This window comes from Strigops habroptila, chromosome 1 (genome assembly GCF_004027225.2).
Source record: "Strigops habroptila isolate Jane chromosome 1, bStrHab1.2.pri, whole genome shotgun sequence".
NCBI lineage: Eukaryota > Metazoa > Chordata > Aves > Psittaciformes > Psittacidae > Strigops > Strigops habroptila.
The window spans coordinates 19,831,771-19,858,918 of record NC_044277.2 but is presented as its reverse complement, the minus strand read 5'-3'; the positions used below and the strand labels follow the sequence as shown (position 1 = coordinate 19,858,918).

The following is a 27,148-nucleotide window of genomic DNA, read 5'->3' as shown; positions in this document are numbered from 1 at the left end:
TGGGTACCATTCTAAGGACCATATTCTAACAGACTGTCTACAGAAATGTTTCCATAGATCTCAGTGGAAGCATTGGTAGGGTAAAAAAGATTAGAGCTTCAGAGGTATTTAGGTACTGAATTGCTGCCAGTTTCAATGGGAAGCACCCAAATAGCTTAGATGTTCAAGATGTAAGGTATTACTCAATGTAAAATGAAGTCTTTGAAATTCCAGAGCAGAACTCATTTGCTGATATCTATTATTTTGACAGAAAAAAGGTGGAAAGTGGCACTTGCAAATTGTATGCTATTTTGGTCTTGTGATATGTTACTTCCTCATGAATCTTTGTCAAAACCAGAATAATTTCAAAATTGTAGTGTGCCTGACTCATTGAAGGAGGGTATGAGAAACAAATTACTCATATGAAATTTTTTACTAGTGGCCATCTTGGTTTCTCACCAAAATCAAGAGGCACGCAACACTGTGAAGATCCTTCATGCACTTCACAGGAGGGCCTGTAAGTAATCTTTATAGTTACTATAAAGGAACTACGGATAGTAGTCATGGGCTGAGTTAGCTGTTCTAAGATAAAAGGACTTGCTTTAAGTTAAGTTAATTGCACCTTACTGATTGTAGGGTCTGTGAAACGATTTAGTTCTAAGCTCTCCCAAAACTATGTCTGGTGATATTGTATGTTGGAGAAGGGACTATGTAACCTCTCATGTTTCCTTCCATCCCTCATACTGGAATTTTCTGTGTTTTGTAGAGTTGTTTTTGTCAACCAGCAAACTACCTTTTGGGTTTCCCAAACTGCGCTTCCATTCCTGCTTGCACTGTAAGAGAAGAATCTGTCTGTGGGTTTGCTGCACCAGAGCTTTCAAACGTAACGTGGCCCATAGTAGCATATGTCCATTTTCTATGGTTTCCCACAACACATTTTCTGTGTCCTGCTCAGCTTAGTCAAATATCATCTGTGCTTGCAATGCAGAAACACAGGGAGATGTTCATTTCACCTGGCTTTGGATAGCTCTGTCTGAATAATTCATAGTCAAGATAGAGAAAAAGCTCTCATAGAATGCAATCCATTTCATGTGAAGGTGGACTTCTAAAACAGGTCTGAAGTATGGCTCTGGGTAATTGCCCTTTTCGCTTCCCTGACAGAAAGACAGATAGCTCGGATGTAGACATTACAGAATCACAGAATGGTTTGATTTGGAAGGGACCTTTAAAGATCACCTACTTCAATCCTCAATGCTATTGACATCTGATATTAGATGACATTTAAACAATTTGTGGCATCCTAAAGACTTCATAATGTCTTGCAGTGTTCAGAGTTTTCCTGAGCTGTGTATTTTAAATATATGAAGAAAAAGAGATCTTGGTCAGTTGTTATTTTTGTTTGGTTTTGCACGTGTATGAATTGTTGTTTTATTTGCATTGTTATGTTGTTTAGAATTTCAAGTTTCTATGTGCGCATAATTGATTTGATATTTTAGTCCTTGCCTGTGTTTAGTACCATTTACTCTTCTTTCCCCTGCAGTTAAAAGCAGACAATGTGAACATAAGAAATGAGAGGGGTCTCAATGAAAATCTGGGGATAGTTCAAGTAGCATTGCTGGATTTTTGACTGGGGTTTCATTTCTTTGTTGAATACCCTGCATTGACCAAAGGAAATAATGTGAGACTCCCTCCTGTATTTTTGCCTCTTACTAAACCATAATTTCACCGTTGGTTTTTTTGATTATAGTATCCAAAAAAGGGAAGTAATTCTCTTACATTTCGATGTAACTGGTTCAGGCTAGGAGAGAAGGCTGCTGAAACCTCCAAAAAAGGAAATACTTGTTTTTATATTCTTATTGTGTGCTTTCTCTTCCTTAATTCCTGTATAAAATACAAACAGCATCTTTGAGGCAAAGATCACTGTGTAGCTGAAGCTTTAGCACTAAAGTGATATAAGTTTCCCATTTAACCTAATGCCTCTGTTAGTAAGACTTTATTTTTATGTCTGAGGATCCTGTGCACTGTGTGGGGATAGGAACTGCCAAATGGCCATACTGCTCCTGAGATCAGCTCAACCAACAGTGCTGCACAGAGAAAAGTCATGTCAGACTTTGTGTGGGGGCATAAAACTTGGTGGTACTAATCAGTCCTAATTCAATGGGACTTCTTGTCCCCAGGCTTTGTCGGAGTTAGGTCTGTGTCAAAACACAAAGTAGACTTAAAGATCTGACTCTGTTTGTCAGGCTTTGCCAAATCAGCAGTATCTCTATTAAAAAAGCTTATTATTTAGTAAATCCCATTCTTTTTCTCACTATACATTTTTAGGAGATTGTTGCTTCTTCCATTATATTAAAAATTGGCAAAGAGTTTGCATGGGTAGCTAATCTATATACTAGAAATGTAGGCCTGCTGATCACTTCTAAGCAAACAGTAGCCTGTGGAAGGTAGAGAATGCTTCAGAAATAGTCCCTGCAAATATAAGGAGTTTAAACCTACCACAGTTAAACTAGATGATCATTGTAGGTCACTTCCAACTGAACTATTCGATTCTAGTCCAGTCTAGTCTAGTCTAGTCTAGTCTAGTCTATCACATTGTAGCAAGCCATCATCAGAGATAGGGTGAGCAAGGGACTAGGACAGGACCAAATCAGTAGTGAAGGTGGCCACAACTTTTTGGACAACAAATATGGAGGAGTCTCCATAGCAGGCAAGGAAGAAATCATACATGATGTGAACACATACTGTGTGAAAACGACATAGCTCTAGCACAGCACTCATGGCTGAATTGGAAAGACATTTTCTAGGTACCCTTGATGCTACGTACTTATCCTCTGCTTACCTAAAAACTGTAGCCAATATCAAACATCACAAGCAGGATCTTAAAAACTCTTTAAAATTTTCCTCTTTTATTTTAAAATGAAACTAGAAAAATACCTCTTAATTATATTACTAAAATTTCAGTACATCACAAGCATTAAGGAAGTATGGCCCAAACTCCTTGTTGGAGAGGCTGCTTTTGAGAATTTGTTCTTATAATTACTTCTGCCAGCATGACATATGCTAGATGAATATCACACTTCCAGATCTGAGTAAGTATTTCCCAGAGAGGGAAACTAAGGCATAGAAAGGTTCCCCTTAGACCCTATAGAAAAATAAGGTTCAAAGGTAGAGCTGGAGCACAAGAGTTTCCAGCTCCCCCCTGTGGCACACATCACAAGAAACTATGGTGGAAAGAAATTGGCACTTAAGAGCAAGAAACTGCTTTCCAAGAATAATTCTTTCCTTATGCTACATAAATAATGGTAGCAGCCCCCACATTAGTTAATGCTACAGGACAGAAGAAAATATACTTTGCTTCAGACTGCAATAGAAATGAAGGTTTTATTCTTTTCAGCCTCCTGTTAGAATTCATATCTGCACCTAACAGCTTCAAGGAGAGCTTTTGTGATTTATGTTTTCAAGAAGAGTCATTCTGGAAAGCGCTTAAGGTTTACTATTTCTTTAAGCATTGAATTAGCCTTTTTAGTCGAGCCAAAGATTTATTTCTACCTCTGAGCCAGAGTGTTATTTTCCCTTCCCAAGCATTCACAGCTGTTTAAGTGCCTGCTGATAGAAGAATTTTCAGCCTCCACATTTTTTTAGTTTACGGTTTTAATCCTTTGCATAGTTCTCCTGTGCTGAGTATCTACGGCTGTTGTTGATGTCTTATCAGCAGGGGAGAAATGGAGGTGTCAGACAAGTCACAGAGATGAACGCTGTGTGCCTGACGCTGGCCCCATCAGTGGCTGAGCTCTGAGATAGGCTCTGCAGGGGATGGGAACGCTCCCTTTCCCAACACAGAGACACCTGAGCATCCATGCCACAGCCTCCAAAGCCCAGTGGCCTTTTATGGTGCCTTTCCTGCCTTAGAACTGTAGGTTCACGTAGGTTAGGGACAAACCTGTCTTGTGTGCTGAGTGGTGCAGTAATCCCATGTAACAGTATTGAATCCACCCAGTAAAGGAGGCTTTCTGATTATTTTCAAGTTCTGTCCATATTTTGCAGGTCTCCAGCCTCCTGGTCCAGAAGCATGGCTTTTGCTAATTCTAGGACTTTGTTCTTGACTCTCCCTCCAGTTCTTAGATGCAGTCATGCCAAACCCCCCATCACATATTGCAGCCATTTACTGAATGCTTATAAACATTAACAGGAATACGCCATACCCACACATACAAACACACAAAACTATGCTTGAGAATAGCTGTAAAAGAAAACTCAAAATGTATTATTTTCTCAGATGAATGGTTTTGCATAATATTACATTAATGGTAGCTTTTTTGCTTTTTTTTTTTAATGGCTTTTTAAATCAAGAACAGAACTTCAGATCTATTTACTGTACAGGGCAATTTTTCTTAGCTCTGCAAATAAGATGAATGGCATGTACTGTTTGATCTAGCAAGTTTAGGATTCACTGCCAGGGTTTGTTGGCTGTTAGGTCTGGTTCTACTTGACTCCTGGGTTATGAACATCTTTTTAACTAAGTTTCCTAAAAATGCCTCATTAATATTTAACTCAGTAGGAAGAGGCAAAGCACCATCCATGAAAGCAGAGAGCAGTTCTCATAGCAAAGTTGGAGCCTGGTGGCTTGTTTGCTGCCTCTGCTTCCCATTTCACTTGCACCGCTTTGCCAAACAACACATAGTGACTTCTACATACTTTGGAGACATTAATTAACTAATTTTGCTCCTGTGAAGGAGCTTCTAATTTATGTTATACTCAGTTTACAGCTGAATTCACTGAGGTCCTGAAGGGAGGCAATTTCTTCAGCCTTCCCAAGCAGAGTTATAATGCTAAGGATGGAGCCTACCCTGAGAGCTGCTGACTACCGTTAATCCCTACTGAAGCAGTTAAGCACCAAACAACTCAGCGTCTTTCAGGGTGGTGCTCAGCACTAGAAAGGATCAGACTCAAGTGAGGCCAAGGAAAAACAGCACACCAAGCACAGCAGTCCAAGAAGGTCCCAGCTGGGGTCAGATGCCTGCTTCAGTCACCCTCAACTCCTGTTGCATGCAAAGCCAATAATAACATAACTGATAACCAATTACAGTGAGAGGAAGGGGAAAATGGTACAGTGAATGCTAGCAGAACTCATAAAGTCAAATGCCAGTATACAAAATAATAGTTTAGTTCCTGACTACCTGCTGTGTTTAAGCTAAACAAAAGACAAAGTAATATCTTCAGGATGTATTTGTGAAGAAAACTGTTCCCTGTTTAAGACAAAATTGCAACAGTTTATTTAATTAGTATTTCATTTGCTCTAGTATGTTAAAGGCTAATATGCATATATATAGATCTTGCACCTTTGGACAAATTGCACTATAAATATTGTGTTGTACAAGTAGAAGGAAAGATAGAGAGCACTGGGTTGTCTCCCATCAAGCTGAACTGAATCTTACAGAAATACCTTGTAATTTACAGAATGGACATGCTGGTAGGCAAGAGAGATTGTGACAAGTGCAAGCAAGCAATTAGGGTTAAAAGTGTATGTGAACCAATTTATAGCTGTGCTATCCCAGGAGAGACCCAAAGAAAGGATGATGCCTCTGAAACATACTTCCTTCCCTTTGTACAGACCCACCTCCAGCTGGAAAAGATCTTCGTTCCCCATCCCTGGGCAGCATGCGTATGCTGTCCACTTGTTCCTCCCTCCCTGGCAACTACTCTGGCAGCTCCCTGTGGGTCAGGTTGTGCTCCCCTGCATCAGGGTACTGATGGGAAGTTTCCATGCTTCCCTCTTCCTCTTCCCGGTGCCCCTGTAAGGCAAAGATTGTGCCTGCGCGGAAGCACTGGGTGCTACCAGAGGCTTGTGTCCGTCTCATACATATACACACGCATGTATGTACATAAGAACCACTGTGTCTGTATAGCAGATGAGAAATCAAAGTGTACAAAAAGTAAAAAGATAAAAATACTTGGGAAAAAAAAAAAAAAGAATACCTTTTAGAGTCATTCCTTCCATGTTTATATATGTGATACTAGGGACAAAGATTTGGGTCTCACACAGGGGGTTCAGCCACTGTGTGAGTCAGACCTTTTGCAATGTGAAGTACTGTTAAAAGCACATCGTTGTCAGAAGTGTGAGCCTGTAACTAACAGTATTTTTGTTTTTCTTTCCTTTTAGTTTGAGCCATCACAGTGTCAGCACCAGAAGAAAATGCGAACATTTGTCTTGATAGCCCAGAATGCATGGGGAATTTTTGTATCTGAAAGGAAACCTGGCTGGAAGTACCTGATGCAGCTTTTTGCAGTTTGCTCTGCATTTGGCTTCTTCTCAAGCTTTCTTTTATTTCTTGGCATGCACTTTTCCCTGGCACACAGTCCTTTGGGTCCCTTACTGCTAGCTGGATTCATCTGGATCTTGCTTTCTATCGTGCTTTCGTGTTTCAAGCACCTGCGCTGTTTTAGTGTCCTGTTCCTTCTTTCTTGCGGACTGCGAAATGGCAGGAATGCTCTTATTACTGCTGGCACAGGTGTCATGGTGGCCGGCAACATCCAAAATATATTTCACAACCTAAAGGTTCTGGCAGACAGTATAAGCTGTCATTTGGAGTATGAGCAATTTACCTTGATAAAATATTATGTTGAGGCAGTAAAATGGATTTACGAGGTGACCAAGCTTTCCTCTGATCTCTATAAACATATAGTGTTTCTAAGGCATGAATTCACACCATCTTATTCAATTTCAGATGATGCATTAAAACAAGAGCTAAATGACACAAAGCAAGAAATCCAGAGAGTTGCTGACCAGATATCTTTTATGCTGACTATACCGCCCTATATAGGCCAGAAAGTATTGCCTATAGTGGGGATTTTTCTAGCTTCTTTTGGAACCGGCCTCTTTATCAAAAAATTTGTGGGCTCTCACAGTGCCAAATTTAAGAATACTTACATCACAAAACAGTTTATTGTATTCGATGAGCACCAGAAGCAACAGGAAAGACCCTGTCTTCTGCCACTTAACAAAAAAGAAAGAAAAGATTATGTGATAATCCCATCTTTCTGTCTCACAAGGAAGGACAGAAAAAACATGCAGTACTTTTTTTTCACTGTAATTATTCATCTTTGCATCTGGCTTCTGTTTGCTGCAGTAGATTATTTGTTTTATTGGTTAATTGTTTCTGTGAATAAACATCTCCAAGAAATACCAGATATAGAGATTCAACTCAGCCTCTTTCAGCAAGTAAGTACTTATCACAACCTAATTATATTTCTGTATGTTTCTTAGTTTAATGTTGAAAAAGTTCATCTTCAGCAGCTGCAGGATGCTGCTGAAGACACACAACCATCAGTTCTTTCATAACATTATCATTCGTTTGTTTCAAAAAAGACCATTGCCTTTACAGATATGTATGTTAGATGGAACCAGACAGTTCTCTGCACTTTCCAAAGTGTCGTCATATTTCTAGAGAATGGTAAATACAGGAAGAAGGACTTTCATTCCTTTATTTATCCATGTGGAGAAGACCAAAAGCTTAAAACTGGGAACTCACAATGCTGACGTGTGAATTGCCACTTTTATAGTCAAATGCCACTGTGACACTGATGTAAGAGATGTCTACTTTTCTTTAGCTCAGTAGTGTGAGGAGCTCATCATTTAAATAAGCTTGGATGCATACATATGAAATAATAACACATTGCTGAAATTTGAAGGTTCTTCTAGCAGAAGCAGTAGCAGCATAGAGAACCACGGAGAAATTAGGTTGGAAGGGATGTCTGGAGGCCATCTACATCAAGCTCATTCTAATAACAGGGCCAACTTCAGAGATGGATCAGATTGCTCAGGGTCTTGTCTGTGAACACTTCTAAAGCTGGAGATTTCGCCACTGGAGTGCAGGACCCATGTGATGCTGTGTGATGCACCAGAAAGTCGCTCAGTTTGACAGCTTGCAAGATCAGGCTTAAAACAGTTCCCAAAAGCATATAACCATTTGATACTTTCAAGATAAGAAGATTTCAAAGGGATGCATGATTTTTAGTACAATATGATATATACTCTTACTTCTATCAATTTTTTCTTACTCCGCATTTTTTATTACTTCCTCTTAGAGCACATAATAATGAGAATTCATTCCCGTTTTTTCTCATTCCCTAAACATTCATCTAGCCAAAAGCAATTACACAGAGAAAGATAATTAAGGTGAGCACTGCAATAAGTGTGTTACTTGAAATTACAAGGAAACAAAAGAGGACATACAATCTTTGGCAGAGACATTCCCATTCTCACTTTTCCATATGTGACATATTGAAGCTCTGAGATGGCTTCTTCAGCCAGACCACATTTTCTATGACACACCGCTGAACCATTTCAGGTTCATCTTAGACAGTGTACGGCACACTGGTAGTCCCTGTGTGTCATAGGATGTTCATTTGGTTGGACTGAACCATGAAGGGGAAGGGAGACGTAGTACACAGCATCATTGAAGAATGGCAGCACTTCAGACAAATGTGAACTACTAACAAAATCAGCTGAAAACAAGTCAAGATGCTGATCAAATTCTGTCATACTTCAGATTATGATATTTTGTGTTGTATACCAAAATATCAAACTCTTCCATGGGACAAAAATTAAATGATTGCCCAATTTTATCTTAACAAAGAGTACAAAACTTCAGGATCTGTATGACAGATATAAGCCAAAGGTTCCCAGATCATGCCAATGGAAAACTTTTTCTAGAGGATGGAGGCTGCCAACTTCTAATTTTTACCTTTCTAATTGTTACCTCAAGTTTCTTTTAGGAAGGTAGGTACAAAAGCCATTGAATTCACTGTAACTGTGCAATCAGCATATGTATAGCAAGTCAGACTCAACCTGAAGAAGTCAGTTTCCTGCGCAAAAGCAGAGAGGCTTTCATCATCTGGTCAATCAATCTGAGAAATGTTGAGGAGGCAGGTTGGTAAGCATGCTAAGGGGGCTTTACACCTTATATAAACTCTGCTGATGCACAGCAGCTGTGTTCTAGCATCATAAAACCAGCATGTGAAATGGTCCCAATTCCCTGGTTCTTGAGAGAAAAAAGGTTCAGGAGAGCTATTTGATATTCAGAAATCCTCTGGTCCAAACTCAAGGATTATTCATCTCAATCAAATCAAGCAAAGGCAGCAGGAGGCCAGCATGGATGAGTAATGAGCTCCTGACAAAACTCAAATGTAAAAGAGAAGTACAGAGAAGGTGGAAGCTGGGACAGGGTGTCCAGAAGCAGAAAGTTGCCTGCCAGCATGAAATACTGGTCCCACCAGTATGTCTAATGAAGTTCCCCTTATTCATTCAGCATTTCAGTCCACAAGCAATGCAAGACATTCTAAGCAAAAGCATTTATTAGAGGAGGAGAGGTGACTTTTTTTGCATGATAACCCTGTGGTCAGAGCACCTGCCTGGGTGGGTGTGGAAACTCTGCTTATAATGCACTGAGCCACAGCCAAAGCGATGGACATACTCTGCTCTGCTGTTTTACTCTGATGGAAGGACCCTCAAAATGAGGATCTGAGCAGATTATTGGGAATATATTAATCCGTTATAGCCAGATTAGTTAAATATTTGTCTATCATCAAAGCCACTGAGAAGGTAAGTTCCAAATTGTGGGACAGTGTTCCAGGAGAAATGGTGTAAATGCAGTCTGAAATATTTAGAAATAACCAATAAATGTATTGTTATGAGCATAGAAAATACGTTGACACTGGATAGACTAGATGATTTATGGTCCTTTGTAAATCTGAATGTCCAATGGGAGAAATATTAAGAAAGGAAGGAATCAGTACTATAATAAACTCTCCCCTTTTCTTGTGCAGAGGAATGAGAACAGCTTTATCTTTGATATGAGAGAGCATATTGCAAAGACTGATCCTTTCAAGATCTCTTTGTTTAAGCACGACTGCCTCCCTCAGCCAGAGCTTGCACTCTCCACAACATGGATCCAGCTTGGAGTCATTATCTTCTTCTTAATCATTTTTGGGTTATTCTCTGGCCTCCTGACCCAACTTAAAATACTTGTGTTGACCTCATTTTATCCTGACACAGAGATGAAACGGATACATTATTTGCATGCAAAATTACTGAAGAAAAGAGCAAAGCTACAAGAGAAAACTGGAAAGAACATGTTTGCTAAAACGGTGAGCCATCAACTCTATGGGAAAAAAATTCTCCCTCTCTCAGGGTGTTAGCTATACTAACTATACAGGGTGTTAGTGCCTGGGTGATCTCTAACTCAGTAACATTATGATCATAGTATCGTATTTATGTCTTTTCAGGTCAGCTTTTGGTTTCCAATACTGAAGGCAAGTGAGTCAGCGAGGAAGAAAGAAAGGAGCGTGTCAAATGACAGCATGGCATGGAAGAGACCAAGTGAATCTTTGGCTAAGGCAGAGATGTTTTAGCTCCACAGGAACCTGTGTTTTGCACACATAATGGCACAGCTTGTTTGTCGTCTTCACATTTACCAGACACTGAAGATAGAAGATGCAGCAGAGGTTGTGCATTGGTTTCTGGGATGGCCAAGAACCTAACTAGAGGGCTTAGAATTTTCTAGATATTTCTATTTATCAACCCTCAACTGCCCCAAACCCTTCAGCCTGGTTCTTTCCCATCCCTAGCTTCATATACCTGCTCCTGCCTCTGTAGCAGTCTCTTCTTCAGGGCCAATGCTTTATATTCCCTGTCAATCTTCTAGCCCAGCTGAACTCTCCCACTTTGTCTCCCCTACTTTTGGTGATGCATTTCTCAGACGTTGCTAATCCTAGTCTCCCACATGGAATTCCTCACTTGGTTTTAGCCTCTTCCTTTCACATATCCATAGACTAGTTGCAGTTGCAATGGCTAGTGCAGATTGTCCTGTACCTTTGATGATCACGAGAGAGGCAATTAAGCATGCACAGAAGTGAGAGTGCTCACAAGAGCTAGAATACAGAGGAATTGGATGCTGTGAGCGCAAACAAGCTGATTTTGAGGTATAGGCATATGCAAGCAGAAGTTAACAATGCTTTGAATCTTGCAGTCTGAAGGAGCTTGCAGAAGTGGCAAAAATGGGCTTAATTATGTTGATAAAGCCACCATCGACTTCATTGAAACAAAACTGAGCCAATACTGAGTGCTTCAGCTATTTAACTAATGTTGGTGCTTTGACCTTCATATGACACAAGAACAAATGCTGAAAGCATAAAGACATATCTTTTCTGATAGCTCGACTGATGTGGCACCACCAGAGATTTTATGTAGAGCTAAAAATCCACCACAGGCAGTGTACTCCTGATCTTCAGCTATGGCCAACTTCTTTAAGTTGCATAATAGCAAAGTGCTCTGTAATACATGCATGGTCCCAGGACAGTCATTGATCATTGTCTCTGTTATCTGAATGAATAAAGACTTATTCAAAAGTTTCCACTAGCAAGTGTCAGAAGTTACTTTCCACATGAAACACTGAAAAACACAAAGTCTTTTTTTTCTTTGGATCTTCCAAATGAAGCCTTACTCTTCCATGGACACAAGTGGTTCAGGTTGCCAATGTGCCAACAATTTGTCTCCAGAAAATGAGGTGCTAGTTTAAAGCAATGCATTATTGAGGGTTGTGCTGAATGTTCTCTGAGTGGCCTGACTATATCCTCTCTGCTACAGTGAGACAGCCGTGGATAGTTGCAGAATGTCATTTATATCCCAAGTACTACTGTCAAGGTCCAGTAGCAAGCAGCACTCTGGTGAAAAAGGAGAAAAATGAAGCTTGCTTTAAATTTGTTTTCACAGACCAGATTAGCTATCCAGGTACTATTGACAAAGGGATATATTCATTCATTCTTGTTATCGTTGCAGATGAAAGGGAAGAGTTAAATGTCAGCAAGAGTTGAGCATTTTTCGCTGAGTTCTGGCAAGTTCATTGCTGCTGGGAGTTGGCTGTGCTCCTTTCAGTCCCAAAGGACAGGCTGCTGAGAGGCCCTGATCTCCTACTGATTACAACACCCGGAGATGAGGACAGGTCTGACTGACACCACTACCACAAAATATTACTCACTTCACTTGGCATCAGGAGGTGATATTTGCTTTGGAGTTTCTTGCCTGTATTGTTTGATGGTGTGTTGTCACCTAGCATACTTTTTCTCTCTGTTGTTCTGCAAGCAGCAAGTGAAAGCTTTGCAGCACATGGGAATGGTTCATCAAAATGCCTCAGACAGGGGTCAATGGCTGGGAGAGATACCTAAATCTTAAGATTTTGAGTTTTGGAGTACACTCTTAGAACAATGCTATGTCTATACTTTGCATTTGCATAAGGAAATTAAGCCTAGTGGGAATGACTGATTATGAAAAAGAGTAATTAGTCTTTGGTAGGGTAGGTGGGACTTTGCAGGTTTTACAGAACCATGTTGTACCTGAATGCTGGGGATCCCACCACTAACTGGAAGGACAGCTTACCGAGTATTGCTTGGCTTGCCCCCTCACACTGGTAAGAGTCATGGCAGTGATAAAAGGCAATCCTTGAGAAGCTAGCTGTAATTCTGTACAAAATGTTCAACTCTGGTAAACATTTTACCTAAATGCTTGACCCCACTACCAGTGACAAAGTACATGTAGAAGCCTAAGGTACTTCTTTGTCCTGGTCTGTATAGGTAAGACCGATCTTTAGCCATACTACACACCTCAGACCAGAGGGAAAGTCTGGAGGAAAGAAGACATCCTTCATGAAGGATGGCATGGCCAGGGAGCACTTAAACACACTGGACATACTTAAGTTCATAGGGCATGATGGGAGACACCCATGGGTGCTGAGGGTGCTGGCTTGTGTCATTGTGAGGCAACTTTTGATTATCTTTGAAAGGTCATGGTCATCAGGAGAGGTTACTGAGGACTAAAAGATGGAGAATATCACTCCCATCTTCAAAAATGCAAGAAGAAGGATCTGTGAAACTACAAGTTTGTCAGGAAGTGATGGAGCAATTTCCTCTGGAAGCCATTTCCAAACATAAAGGCCAGGACTTGACTGGGATATCACGCAAACATAAGAAAACTTTTTTTATTGTCAGGGTGGTCAAACACTGGAACAGGATGCCCAGAGTGGTTATGGAGTCTCCATCCTTGGAGATACTCAAAATCCAACTAAACATGGCTCTGAGCAACTCAGAGTGGTGGGGCTGGAATAGATATCTGTAGAGGTGCCTGCCAGCCTCAGGCACTCTATGATTTGGTGACTTTTATGCACAGCAGTACAGAAAAAATATTAGACATGCACATCAAAAGCTTGTGTTAATTTGTGAATGTGCTGGGCCAGCACCAGGGTGCTACCTGGCAAATATTGTTGCCATTACAAGTGACAACAAGTGACTGGAGTAACTCATTTGAGTGAACTAATGCACTGTTTGCTTCTGTGACCATACCCATGCATACCCATGTACTGAAGGTGAGCTGAATGACAGGCAAAGGGATAATTTTGCTCTTCCCCATCTCCCTAAACCTGGGTTACCAGGGAAAATGTCACATTCTGCACTGTGACAATGAAGTTTCTCTCAGTGGTAGAACAGTTCTTACCTTGATCTACAGTACTAGGTCTATTCCTTCAGTTCTCTTTAGTTGTACAGATGAAAGGGCAGGTCTGCCTTTCTCCTGGCATTACACAGACATACCTCTCATTCTCTGCAGAACTTACTTGGTTTCTGTTTTCTCCCATTTGTTTCTGTCCTGTGAGCTGGGGAAGCCTGGAGACTTGTTTATCTTCAGCTGTCTCCTTTGCAAGTTGTTCAGCTATTCCCTTGGTCTCTCTGTTTACCATAACCCTCAATCACATGATTACATTGTTCCTTTTCTTTAAAAAAAATTGAAACAAAAACCCCCCAAAACCTCTACAAGTTACAATAAAACCTCAGTATTCCATCCACAATTATTTCTGATTCTCTTCTTGTCTACTCTCTCCTCACATTTCCTACATTTTATTTCGGCTCTTTTCCCCTGTCTTTGTCATTCAAAGTGTTTTTTCCTCTTTTGGTATTTTTTCTTCTTCTCTGACATGATTCTTCCCCACATATAAAAGCATGTATTTTTTATTTCTGCTGAGCACAAGTGAACTACAGGTACAGTTATAATTAAGGATTTTATTTATTCATTTATTGAGTTAATGGAAAATTTTAATATCTTTCACGTTACTGGGCATTTTCTCTAACTGTTTCTCTAGGGCTTGTCAGAAATGTACTCAGCACTCAGAACAAGAGTCTGAGGAGAAGTCTGGATTTGGCTTTTGACTCATTCATCCCTTTCCTTCCCCCAGCTCACAGATGAGCTCAACTTCCTTTTTTAAATGTCCTTCACCAGTGTAGAAGCTGTTTGATTTACTGTGAAAAATGCCCCAAATGGATCAAAACTGGTTTGTAAAATTAATGAAAGGCTGACCTGATTGTCTTGTGATGATAATTCAGAGAGACATGCCAGTGCTCCTGACCCTCCCAAAGCACAATATAAGCAAGGACGCTTCCTTTCAACAACCATCCTTATGGAACTCTCCTTATCACCAGCCCATACTGCCAAACGCGGCTTGCTTCATAGCTAAGCTAAGGCTCTATTTTTTCTCTGCGTGTTTTGTTGCAACATTCCGTGTGGGCAGCTGGGTGTGCAAAGTCAGAGGGTGCTGGGTTTACAACTGCTTTCACCCTGATCCCTGCTCTGTCAATATTGTCATGCTGACTCACTGTGTTTTCATCACAGTTTAAACACCCCAGAGATGCTGGCACTTAAAGAAGAAATGAACAGGCAAAGCCTTTCCTCTAGTTCTGTATTACATCGCAAAAGTGCTAAGGAAGGATCAAAGGATCGCTTTCTGCTAGTGATGAAAAAAAGGCTGAAAATGGGGATGTTATTGCCTACTCTATGGGCATAGACTTCAAAATACACAAACGTGCTTCATGGGTGCTGTTGTGCATGAGAGCAACTTCCTGCTCATTTTTTCATTCCTGATATGTAATACCAGCCCTGCCCTCCAGTGGCCCAGGAAAGCCACACGCCCCAGTACTGCTGCCCTGCAGAGATCCCCTGGTACTTCAGGCTGAAGAGAGAAGCACTGAAGGTGTAGGCGCTTGCACCACAGCCATAAGCCCCTCACAAGCAGTAAAATGATAGCAAACAGACAACCGGGCAATAAACACATACTGGCTATATGAGGATTTCTCTGGCAGATGGTGGTATTCTATGATTTTATAGGGATGAAAGCAATATTAGGTATGCCAGGATCAGACCTCCCAAATTTCTTCTCTGCTTCTGCACCTAGAATCCACATCACCAGGCAGAATCAAGTTCTAAAGATCCCAGATTTCTGTCTGGCTGGGGAGAGTGATAAAAATATGGTTAACTGAGATTTTTTCCTTACTTTCACAATTTATTTGAGTCTTCAACTTTACCATACAAGAACGAGGGGAAACCAGCAGAATTGCAAAGGGAAGTGCTAAGCAAGGAAAGCCTGTTCTGTGTTTGAGCCTTGACAAAACAGATATTCAGCTCCTTTGTACTGAGATGTATTACTTCAGAGAAAAAAGGGTTTAATGCAGCAATGCTACATCTTAAAGCAATCAGATAGTCTACGCTACCTAAGTGACCAATGGACTTAAGGACAAATCAAAGAAAGCAAACATTTTTCTCAGCTGGTGCTGCAGAAGCCTGAGGATTGTGGCTAAATGAGGTAGGATTCAAACATCTGGGAAAGGCATTGTATTTCTTTTCTGTGAATGGCTCAAGGAAACTGTGTGGGCTGCCGAAGTTACCTCTAAACCAGCTTTCCAACCTAATGTGAGGCATCTCTTGTCTTAGAAAAACAATTATAGCACAGCCCAGCAACAACTTTGTGAGAATGTAACAAGCAAGTGATAGCTGGGATGAAGATGTAGGACAAATATAGAAGTCTTGTTAGGGTCTACAGCCTCAGGCAGGACTGAGAGACCTCTCAGTGCTCCTTCTAGTGCTCCAGTTCAGGATCTGTATTGACATAAATGTGTTTTATAATCCCATCGCAACCCAAATTAACTATATGCCTACTAGAAAAAACATCTTACTGAATTTGGCTCTGCTGTCACTCATTACTGGTGTTATGGAACAGGGACCTGGACAGTTCCAAAATTATACCCCTATGAAGATCCCACCACCATAGTGTGCCCACATAAGTGTAAAAGGAACAAGGATTGCAGGGATTTGGAGCCTGACAGTTTCAACTTTAGTAGTAATGCCTGAATAGTACAGCTGAAATACTTTGGATGTCACACAATTTCTCAAGGTCACCTTGGCACCTTGTAAACAGAGGCAGGATTCAGGTACTAGGGCCAGCATGTCATGGCAAAAAAAATACAAGTATCACAAAACTGACAGGCTCAATAACTTGTTGCTTTCACGGATGTAAAACCACAACTGATACTTTGGTGTAAATCCCTGTTCACAATATGCAGGTAATTTTTCATGACATCCGCACAATAGTTAAAACAGTCATTGGAATTAAAAAGTAGGTGTTAAGAACAAAATCCAAAGGATACCTCCTATGAGGAGAATAATCCATGCTACAGGGCAGTAAATACCAACATGAAGATTAGGAACTCTGCTAATTGTAAAGGGAGAAGCTTCTTCATTTCTAATCAAATAAAAATCTATAGGAAACCTAAAAATATTATAATTTTTTCCATGGATATACACTTCCATGGTTTGGAGAGCTCAGGTTACAAAATGGGTTTTTATGTAACTCATAAAACTATTTACCGTTATCACACTGTGAAAACATCTGTTTTTAGAAAAATCACTAACTCGGTTCATTTGGGCTTTCATGATCTGCAGTCCTTTTTATCACTTTGATCTCAGTAGGTATCCCAAGAACCCAAAGGACATTTGAAAGTCCTGGGCATGTCCACAGTATCCAAAGGACTGGCAGTCTTTACTCCTCGGTTTCATTTCTGTCATAATTGAATCATTTTGGCCTTGAGCAACTCACTTAAGCCAGCACTGGATGTTAAACATAAGGCAACTACATATATTTTCAATCACTTGGGTGATTTCAGAGGTTTAAGCATCCATAGTTTTCACAACCATAAACTTATTCTATCTTTACTTGTCTCACAGCTATATCATGCAATTGCAAGGCTCTAATAATTATTAAAACCTGAAGCCTCAGATGAAAGACTATACAAATATAAGATATTGTTAAAAGCAGAAATAGGTCTTTCCTCCCCCATGCCTTTTTCCCTACTCTTCCCAAATTTCTGCTTTTCTACCAAGCAAAACATCAATTGAAAAGAATGGAGTCACAATTCACACACGCCCTTGACGAGACAAAACATAAGACAGGCATCCTTCATACCAGATAGTTCCAGGTCTGAGAAGCAAAGACAGTCTACATAGAAGACAACTGCAGAGTAGACATCTGCATCATAGTCACACTCTTTGTAGTCAATGGAGACAAACTGGCATTGCAAGAAAACTACTCATCTCACCCCAAAGAACAACTGTGGACAGCTTCACCTAGCCTGGTTTAGATCTTGATGCAGAGACAAATAATGTTCCAGAAGAACCTTCCTCTCTGATGATTACAGAGGGAGAATAGACAACAAACTCAGACGCAGACCATTATAGAAGTCAACACTGAACCCCGTTCACTTGTAATAGTCATTGTAATAGTGCTGGATGCCTGGTTCTGCTGTTCTGCCACCCCAAAGACTACCTGAGAAATGGCAACCTGTGATAGCTCTTTCTGAACATCCCCATGATTATCCTCCACCATCTTACAAAGAAAATTCTACTTTGCTATTTAGAGACATAAGAATTACAGACTTAGTAGTTTGTTTCTCGTACAAGCTCATACATCACTGTATGCCTATGAATATAGCAGGAACTGTAAGTCTGCTTTCCACTACAAATTAAAAATAACATTTAAAAATAACATGCTTTCTGTATCTGTCTTAAAATATGAAAGTCTTTCTGTGCCTGTTTGGCCCATGGGTTGCACAGAAAAACAGGTTATACTGTTTCTACACATAGAACTATGAACTCACTGAACGTGTGTTTTTGTGTTGGCCTCATTTCTATCTTAAATATTCCACAGTGACAGTTGCTTAAAAAGAAAAGCTATCATATGTGAAAATGCAACTTTAAACAACATTATAGGTGTCCTAGGTAAAACCTGTCTAGACACGGTAACAGTAAGAGAATCATGCTTCTAAGAATACAATTACCTCTCAAATGGGAAATCAAATAAATTGAGCAATTGAGGTTTTGGGTTTTTTTAAATTAGGAATTCTATTCTACACAACCCAAAGTATTAGCTACATTGGGAAAAACCTCACATTTCTTAGTAAAGAAAAAGTTTTTTGAAATCAATGCACTATGTTCGTGCTCTGATGTTCCCACTTCATAAGCCTTGAAGTTGTGGTTTATGTCTCTTCATAAAGCCAGAACCCCAAAGAGTATTGTAGGTGAATTCACCAGTATGGTTAGCATAGCTTTGCCTAGGGTGTAACAGACGAAACACTTGAACACACCAAAAAATGCTTGGCTGTGCAGAGACGAAATGTATACACTCCTTTAAAGACAGGGATACGGACATGTAGCAGCAGCTTTAAAATAGTGGCAGCTCACTTGAACCAGCATTTTTCTGTCCTAACTTCTTCCAGAAGGGAAAAACAAAAAGTCAAATTCAGCATCTCTATCAGAATTCTCTGCATTGCTAAGCACAACAGAGATCTTCCTAACATGTGAAATTAGAAAATTAGGATTCATCTCCTGTGACCTAACAGAGCAAGAATGTAGAAAATGTGCTTAAAGGCCATTGCTCATTGCTTTTACTTTATATGTTAAGGTTATGATACCTTCTAAAGAAGGGTATGATACCTTCTAAAGATAAATATTAAGCACTATCATCCCCAAACTTACCTCCTTTTAAGAACCTATAGAACTGTTACCACATTATATTGTAGTTATTATTATTAATCAATTTTCTAAAAAGAATTTTCCAATTCTTACAAAAAACTTCCTTTTAAAGTGAAATTGCAATGACAACTTTCATGCGGGAAGCCCAGTATAATGTTTATTGGTTGCTGTTTTCATGTTGGCTCTTGAGAAGTTGATTGTAGATTGATTGCTGGAACCAGAATGCACTTCTTTGGTAGGGACAGCAGGGTCATTTTCATTTGCTTTTATCTACAGAGAAGAAGAAGACAATGTGATATAATCTTTCCAAAGAAAATCTCCACTTTGCAATTTGTCACTCAGAGAGGTAATAATGGAGAAAGAGTGCTAGGAGCTAGAGAGAATGATTATTGCTCCTTCACTCTACTGCAGCTTTAGCCTTTAGTCCTCTCTATTACAAAAGCTTTCTCCCTTATGACAGAGGAAAACAAATAGGATGCTGCACCCTGTTGCTGCTACTGATGCCCTGGATGAGGTTCACCATGAGGTAGTTTTAAAGGAATGCTACAATAAAATGTGGAAAAGCTAACTTCATTCTCCTACCACTGCAGGTTTGTCCCTATCCTCATATTAATTAGTACTAAGAACTGATCCATTTTATGTGAGGGCTTTACATCCATCTGTTGGGAAATCCAGACTAGCTGATTTCATCATTGGTACACATATGCACCCAAAACTCAGCCTGGATTTTGTCATGCTTACTGTCACTCAGTGTCCCCCTGACCCATATTAATCAACTCCCCTGTTGCAGTAGACAACATTTCAGCTGCAGTTGGCATGCAGCAGCATCATGTCTTAATTGGGCTTGCTGAAGGCCTTACCTGGTTCTTTTTTTCCTGACGCATTTCTTTTGCTTGTTAAACAATGAAAGAGTGAGGTGTTGTTGCTTATTCCTTCTTCCCAGCTGCCTGATCCTACCCATACGCTGCACTGTTCGGTTCCCTTGCTAGGTCTTCTGAGAGACAGTTCAACTCACAAAGCCAACAGAAAACTAACCCAGAAAAAAGAAGCAAATTGTTTTCTGCTGGCTTAGCAAGTAAATCAGCTCACAGAAAGATCCACCGAGCACCCAGGCATATACAGGTGAGGGAATGTCAATACCAAGCTAGGCACTGTGGACACTGTAGAGGAGGGAAGGGGAGATGCTGGATATTATTCCCCTGTTAGCAGCACTGAGCTTTACAGTGGCTCAGTCATCCATTATACCACTGCTGGCACTGACTGCAGCACCTCTATTGCATGAATACAGCTGTGGTCCTTGCAAACCAGATCTATCAGCTTAACCAAACAGCACAATTGTTGGAAAGTTATTGTCTGTAACACAGGGACACTAAAGAATATTTTCTTTTACATCAAGCTGCTTTTGTTTGTTTGTTTCCCTGTAAATTTGAAAGCCAAACAATTATGCTCTGTTTGTACTCTTGGTGCTAACTGAACTCAGGTTTTCTATGGGCCTTCATACCCATTTTTCAGCCTAGCAGTTAAACTCCATTTGCATCTCTCAACTGAGCTCTTTTAATGAGGCTCCAATCAGAAAGAGGTCCTCCCCACCTGGGCTGCCACACATATTCATCAAATTTAAAGATACGAAGACAACTCAGCTTCTGAGAAGGTTTATTTCAGACAAGCCTGCCACAAGCTAGACGCCCTGCTACACTTTCACTTTCTTGAAGTTTCAGAGAAACATTAAGCAAAGAAGTTTTCATTAATCAAAAGAGATCGTTACCTGCAAAAGCCACAACTGGGGAATGAGTCTATTGTTTTTGTGTGACCCATGTTTCTGAGACCGTGCCTGTATAAGGTGCTCTCTTAACAGGAACAGGCTGACAGACCTGAAAAAAAAATATTACAAATCTTTCACTATTATTTGTCTTCCCCTTTCAATTGCTAATTGGACACAATGAAAATAGCAGTCCTGTGATAACCCAGTCATGTATGTTATGCATCCCAACACTTTCATCAAACCTGTCTCTTGTAAAGATCCCTTACACTGAGATCAAACTATTCAATTCTCAGCTTTCATCAGAACCTGGGTGACTCAATCTGTTCAGCACTGTAACAAAGCAATTCTAAACCAATTTTTTCTAAAAAAGCAACTGACCATGTTACACCTCATTTTATTGATGCTTCGCCCTTCCTTAGGAGACTTAAATAACTGCAATGTTCTCTTACACAAAAAGGAATAGCCCAAGTTTTTGCTACTGTAATGGCAGTACAAATTTGTCCTCAATAGCTAGTTTTTATTACCATTACATGGCACTTATTTTGCATTAAAAGTCAAAGGGATCAACACTGAACAACAAAGAAAGTGATACAATAATAAGCACCTCTCATTAACAAAGTACCAAGCATCTTCAGTGTCCAGTGGATTAAATAGACTAACAGGCACATACGACTTTTTGTGCATGACACATATCCCACTGTAGACAGATCCATATGACAATTATTTCTAAGAGGAACACTGCAAAGAGAATCTATCTATCTAGAATAAAAATGCAGAATGAGTCTACTGTAGGTGAGCAGTGACCTTTGGAGCAATTTTTTCAATTCAGTTACATGTTCAGTGGAAAGGGAAGATCTTTTTTCCAGACAAATTCAGTTTGGACTACTGGTTCACTTTTCTACTAGGTCTTGGAAGTCCTAGAGGCAGAGATTATTTTCTTTGCCATTCCTTTCCCCCAGAAACATTAATGTTCATTCACATTGAAAAGGTGAATAGAATATATAAAATTTCTGGACAGACTTAAATGAGGGATCTGGTTTCAAAATAAAAGCAAAGTAGAAATAGCATAGATGCTAACAGTAATGCAATTGAAAATATCTCGTTTATCTAATTTACACTGACTTATACTAGTACCAAAAAAAAACAAAACCCAAAAAAACCCCCCAAACTCTCAAAATGCAATAATAAATGCAATAATCTTTTTCCTGTTCTTTTAGTTCCCAGAGAAAAACTGTGTATCAGGAGGGACTTCCCTGCCTATCCACTGCATTATGTGCAGGCAGCCCACCAACTCCTCTGAAAGTGTGTTTTTGGAGGAAAGCCTCACTCAGTCACTTTCACATGCCTTTCTCAGTCCACCAAGACAACAACAGGAAGAAACACACAGAATTATCTTGGAAGCATTTCAATGGGCTATATCTCACATGTGTGCTAGTCTGATTCAACTTTTAGATCTTGCAGTGAATCACATTGATTCAGGTTGTTATTTTAAAATATATTTAGTCTGGCTGCTTTTGAAAGTGCTGCTCATAAGTGAGTTACACTAAGGATGCAAAAGCATTCTTCATGAATGCTTGTGTGGTAAATAGGCATTGAAAATTCAATCTTCACGTATTTTGTGATATTTCTCTCAAAAAAAAAAGGCTAAAAACTAAACCAACAAAAAAACCAAAAAACCCAAAAAAACCAAGAACAAGAGAGCTGTCTTGCTTGGTCCAGCAGTGCACTTTGCACATGTTCAGCTTATAAAACATTCCTGCTGGAACAGAGCTAAGTCTTCAGTATTCTACAGGGTTTAGCTCCAAATATCCGATTCATGAAAGAGTTAGAAAATTACAGATTTCTTCCTCAGTATAAGATTTCTTCCTGCATATGATGTTATGCCTGTTTGGTTTTCAGTGAATTCAGTGATAAAATGCAGCAATTAGTCATATTACTTATGAGCAAAACTTTGTCCACTTTTACTGGAAGCGAGACATGTTTATTTCAACAAGCACCCAGGCTTAGTCTACAAGCTGTACAGACTACCCTAAGAGCAGGAACTAGTCTATAATTTTTCTCTGTAAGATAAAGAGCAATAAAAATTGAGTCCTTAGTTTCATTTCCTCCCACCTTGGCAGATTTTGATTAGTAAGGGAAATTACCATTGAATCCCCAAACCTCTCTTCCCAAGAGCTAGTTATCCTAATGTTGTACAAAGCATTATAGAGATTTACTAGTTTAATTAACCTGCTCCCGCTGCCTGATTCGTTCGTAGACATATGGAGGGAATGGTGGACGGGAGACATATTTTCCTTCTCCTGCTGTGACATTGAAAGCTCCACCTTCATAAACTACTTTGCCTCTTGAAACTGTCGCAACTGGGACTCCATGGCAGACCATTCCTTCAAATATATTGAAGTTGTTGGCCTGGTGATGTGTCTTTGCAGATATTGTCCTGTGTTTACAAAACAAAACAACACCCAAAATTGCTCTGATTCTTGCATTTCACTTCATTATAAAATTTTGAGAAATTGATTCTGGAAGAAAAATTAGCAGCATTATTAAAATACAACATTGTACAGTACATGATGGAACAGCTGTAAAAATAGGACAGAGCAATAACATTTCACTGAACAGTAATTGTATTTCAAAAGAATGAAGAGGGAGTCAAAAGGACAGAACTTTGCAGCCTTGAAACGCAAAATTTTCCACAAGAAAGAGGTTGGCGTAAAAAAAAAATCAGGTTGTAATATTTTATTTGGATAACATGATTTCATTCTGCCTTGTCAAGCAAATATCTATGCATGATAAGGTCAGAAAAAGCTCTGACCTTTTAACTAGAATGACTTGCAATTTCAAGTTCGAAAAGCATGGCTGCGACGTTTCAAAGATTGAGACTCACGAATAACACAAAGACTATTTCACTGGAAGGTCAGTAGATGGTAATGAATTTTGGTAACGCTTAATGTGAGTTGGATTGGTCCATTGGCTGACAGCCCAAATATCTCGATGCTGCTAAATAGTAATGAGAACATCACACTTCTACACACCTTTTCTCCAACTGCTTTAAGCAAATTTTACACCTCAAAAGTACTCATTTGAGCTACAGTATTATTGCTTTGTTTATGCATAGACCTCACTCTTCATGGTCACCATTTTTCTAGCCTATTTCTCCAACTCTAACTGGCTACATTAAAAGCAGAGCCAATGCTAGAGCTGACATTAGCATCTGGAAGTGCAGGCTGTGCATTCTTTTTTTATTATCTGTTTTCCCTACTGAGCTACTTACTAGTTACTCTTATCTAAAATGGGAGTTTGAATTTTAGTAAATTACTTTACTAACTTCCTGTTTCCAATCTACATTTTTTTTTTAATAGCATAGAGAGTTATATTTTTATTGTTATCTATATTTTCTGAAAGGAAGGAAGTGTCATGCTTTTGTCTAGCAGTCAGAATTTTCCAGAACAGGTGCTCTCACAGTCAAGAACCTACCATGCATATATAGCATTAACATTATTCCAGAGACTACATCTTTCACAAAAGAATTATCAAAGTAAAAAATAATATGAAATATTGGTAGATTAAAATATCAATCTATTTGGAGAAGAATTTTATAAAACTTCTGTTAATATCCTTATGAAAATGAGAAAACCACAATAAAATTTTTATCTTTCTTGAAGTATATTCATTTTCAAAAGTAATCACATACCAAAGATTTCAAATGGTTACTTATACAGAGGAAAAAAAGAATTTGTGGAAGAATACTTTGTTTTCCTTTCCTATCATTCCGCTGAACTAAGAGAAATTAGTTCTGCTAAGGGACACATTTAAATCCTGCTGCTGATTGACTTTTCAAAGGCTGTGTATATAGAAATACTCTCTATCACCAATCTGCCCACAGGAATAAAAACTTTTCTTTATTCAGCAAACACTGGACAAAAAATTTACGCATTCCTGCTTACCAGTATTAGCGTCATTTTATGGATTCACAATGGTAAGAGTGAGCAATAGAAGTCAGACCTCTCTTGTATTCACCGATCCTATGAACACTGACAAACAACTTTATCCGTGAGTGTTATAATAGCCTTACAAATAGTTTGCGAACATATTCCTCTAGCTCATTGCACTGGCCTTATGGATCCAATTGCTAGAGCAGTAAGTAAGAACAACTGTAATATAATTCTCTTTAGCATTCTCTGGGTATATATCAAATCTATTTGCACAATAACACTGGACACAAAATTAAAATGGAAAAGATAATTTGAGCTAACAAACAGAAAAATAAGATCCTTCAACTCGTGAGCTGTTGAATTGTGCTACAGCAGGATCATTAGAGGTAAACATGCCTCGGAGGTAAGTGCATCCTTCATAAAAGGATACAAAATGAACAGAAGTCAGCACATTCAAAAGTAACACCTATTTGTACAGATAAACCTTACAATATGACAAAACACATTTCCCAGAGCTTGTCTCAACAACAAACTTGTATAGAACTCATTTATAACTCTTCTGTTGAAACAAGCCTTAGATCACATTGCCCTTTCTGAAGGTTGAAGAGCATTCTCCTTGATGCAGATCACCAAAATTCACCTGTGATTTAACCCTTTGACATCACCAATGGCAGTGAAAGTTTTAGGTGGCAAGCAATCAACCAATAAACCAGAACTAGACAGTATGCTTGGGTCTGAAGCTCACAACTCAACAACCTTATGCAATATAGTTTTTACTGCTGTATCAGCCATTTCAGTAGCAGGCAGCTTGCTGGGAATCTTAGGGAAATTCCATTGTTTGCTTCGAATGTCTGAACATTATTGACTGTTCAGCTAATGGCAAGAACAGCTATAATCTACTTAAAATCTAAGAAATCCAAGACTTTGCCTGCTGTAAGGGTTATCACTTTAATTTCCAAGGTGGTTATAAGAAAATGAAGAACGTAATTACTTTCAATGAAAACTGGATGTATACCTCACACGGTTTTCCTAAAAATTTCCAAGTACAAGAATATGAAGGAATTCTGTAGTTGACAGCCCTTACGCAAGAACAGCTGCTCAACATCTCAGTAAAGGGAAGACACCTATTTTAGAATTGCTTCCTTAATTTAAAACATAGTAACAATGGCAGATATAATGAGCTATAATGAGTCCATTGTTGACAAGAAAACAACTGCTTCGTTGACAGCTGCCATAGAAATCCAGCTTATGTAAGGGTGAGTATTTGAGCTGTAAGCAACTTCTCTCAGTGCTTACAGCGCAGTATCTCTAAGCTTTTTGGAGCTGGGGTAGGTGAGAAATGCCAGTTTGCTGAACAACACCAGCCTTCGAGAGTTGCCTCTTCATGTCACTTTCAGATGCCTTTGAACTCTCTATATTATTAAGCTGCTTTTCTTAAAATCTAGGAAAAATAGACTGTTCACTTTTCATTGCTGTCCTGAGCCATCACTCATTTTTAATGCTAAATAAGTTGAACTTTGTTAATGTTAGATTCATTTTGATCGAGAAGAAAAGAACAGGAAAAAAGAGAGGAAGAGAAAGTCTTGAAACCTATGTGCAAAAATGCTAGCTATAAGCCTATAATGCGGATTAAAAACCTGATGGCCTATTTTATATTAAGGAATCACAATGACTGCATATGCAAATACATGTAGGCAACTTTTCGTAAAGCTGTATTCCTAGTTTCTTAAAAATATCTTTAAATATGTGTTGCCTATGAGTAGCTATATCAAGTGAGGGGATTTGTGGATAAAACAACAGATGCAAGGGGTAGGAAGTTAATGTTTGGGAGCTCAAAGTCCAAGTGACTTATCTGAGGGATGGGATCTTTATTTTATGCAATCATATCTCTTAAAATTCATCATTTTGAAGTGGGTAGCAAGTGACAACAAAATTATTTTTTCGATTATGGTAACTCATTTGTCAACAATCCCATCAGTCTGATCCTATCAATCACTCCAAGCTGATATGAGATGGAAGTGAAAATTCTCAGCCTGTATAATGTGCAGGAGGGAAACACTACTGAGAAATTAAGCCTTCAGAAAAGCATAAAAAGAAAAGAAAATAAAGATTAGCCTATCAATGTCTAAAGAGGCTCTGGAAGTGATTACCAGAGAGAAAAAGGCAAAGTTATATAAGGAGAAAATAAGAAAGATTTCAATTTTGGGGTGTAACATTTCTAAGATTCAGTTCTCTAAAGAGAGCAGCTGACATTTGGTGAGACAGCACGTTACTAGGGAAACGTACATCATGCTCACTCAGAGAGGCTTATTTTCTTACAGTTCACAGAATCACCAAGTCACTGAGGTTCAAAGCATCTCTGGAGAGATCTATTCCAAGCCCTATGCTCTGATCAGGGTCAGCTAAACTAGGTTTCTCAGGGCCATGTCCAGTCAGGTTTTAAGTATCAACAAAGATGGAGACTCCACAATCTCTTTGGGCAACCTGTGATCATCCTCGCAGGAAAAAAACAAAACCAAACCGAAACAAAAAACAACCCACAGTTCTTTCTAATGTTTAAATGGAATTTCCTGTATT

The 27,148-nt window shown here is 39.2% G+C and overlaps 2 protein-coding genes across 3 annotated transcripts in view; one reads left to right on the top strand and one right to left on the bottom strand.

Annotated features, from left to right (window-relative positions):
• Window positions 1-421: 421 nt before the first annotated feature.
• Window positions 422-11,388, top strand: DCSTAMP (dendrocyte expressed seven transmembrane protein). The gene is made up of 4 exons (XM_030487924.1): window positions 422-496; window positions 6,140-7,198; window positions 9,805-10,125; window positions 10,264-11,388. The coding sequence occupies exons 1-4, from the start codon at window positions 476-478 to the stop codon at window positions 10,387-10,389; spliced, it is 1,527 nt and encodes a 508-aa protein (XP_030343784.1). The 5' UTR covers window positions 422-475; the 3' UTR covers window positions 10,390-11,388.
• A 7,624-nt stretch (window positions 11,389-19,012) lies between these two features.
• The window catches only part of DPYS (dihydropyrimidinase), a 31,279-nt gene continuing 23,143 nt past the window's right edge, over window positions 19,013-27,148 (bottom strand). The window contains exons 6-8 of one of the 2 annotated variants that reach the window (XM_030504048.1): window positions 22,869-23,076; window positions 20,643-20,748; window positions 19,013-19,147 (exon numbers count right to left, since the gene is read on the bottom strand). In XM_030504048.1, coding sequence (XP_030359908.1) covers window positions 20,671-20,748; window positions 22,869-23,076 — 286 coding nt within the window. In that variant the 3' untranslated portion in view covers window positions 19,013-19,147; window positions 20,643-20,670. The remainder of the gene's footprint in view (window positions 19,148-20,642; window positions 20,749-22,868; window positions 23,077-27,148) is intronic. The other variant, XM_030504039.1, reaches the window with a different exon arrangement.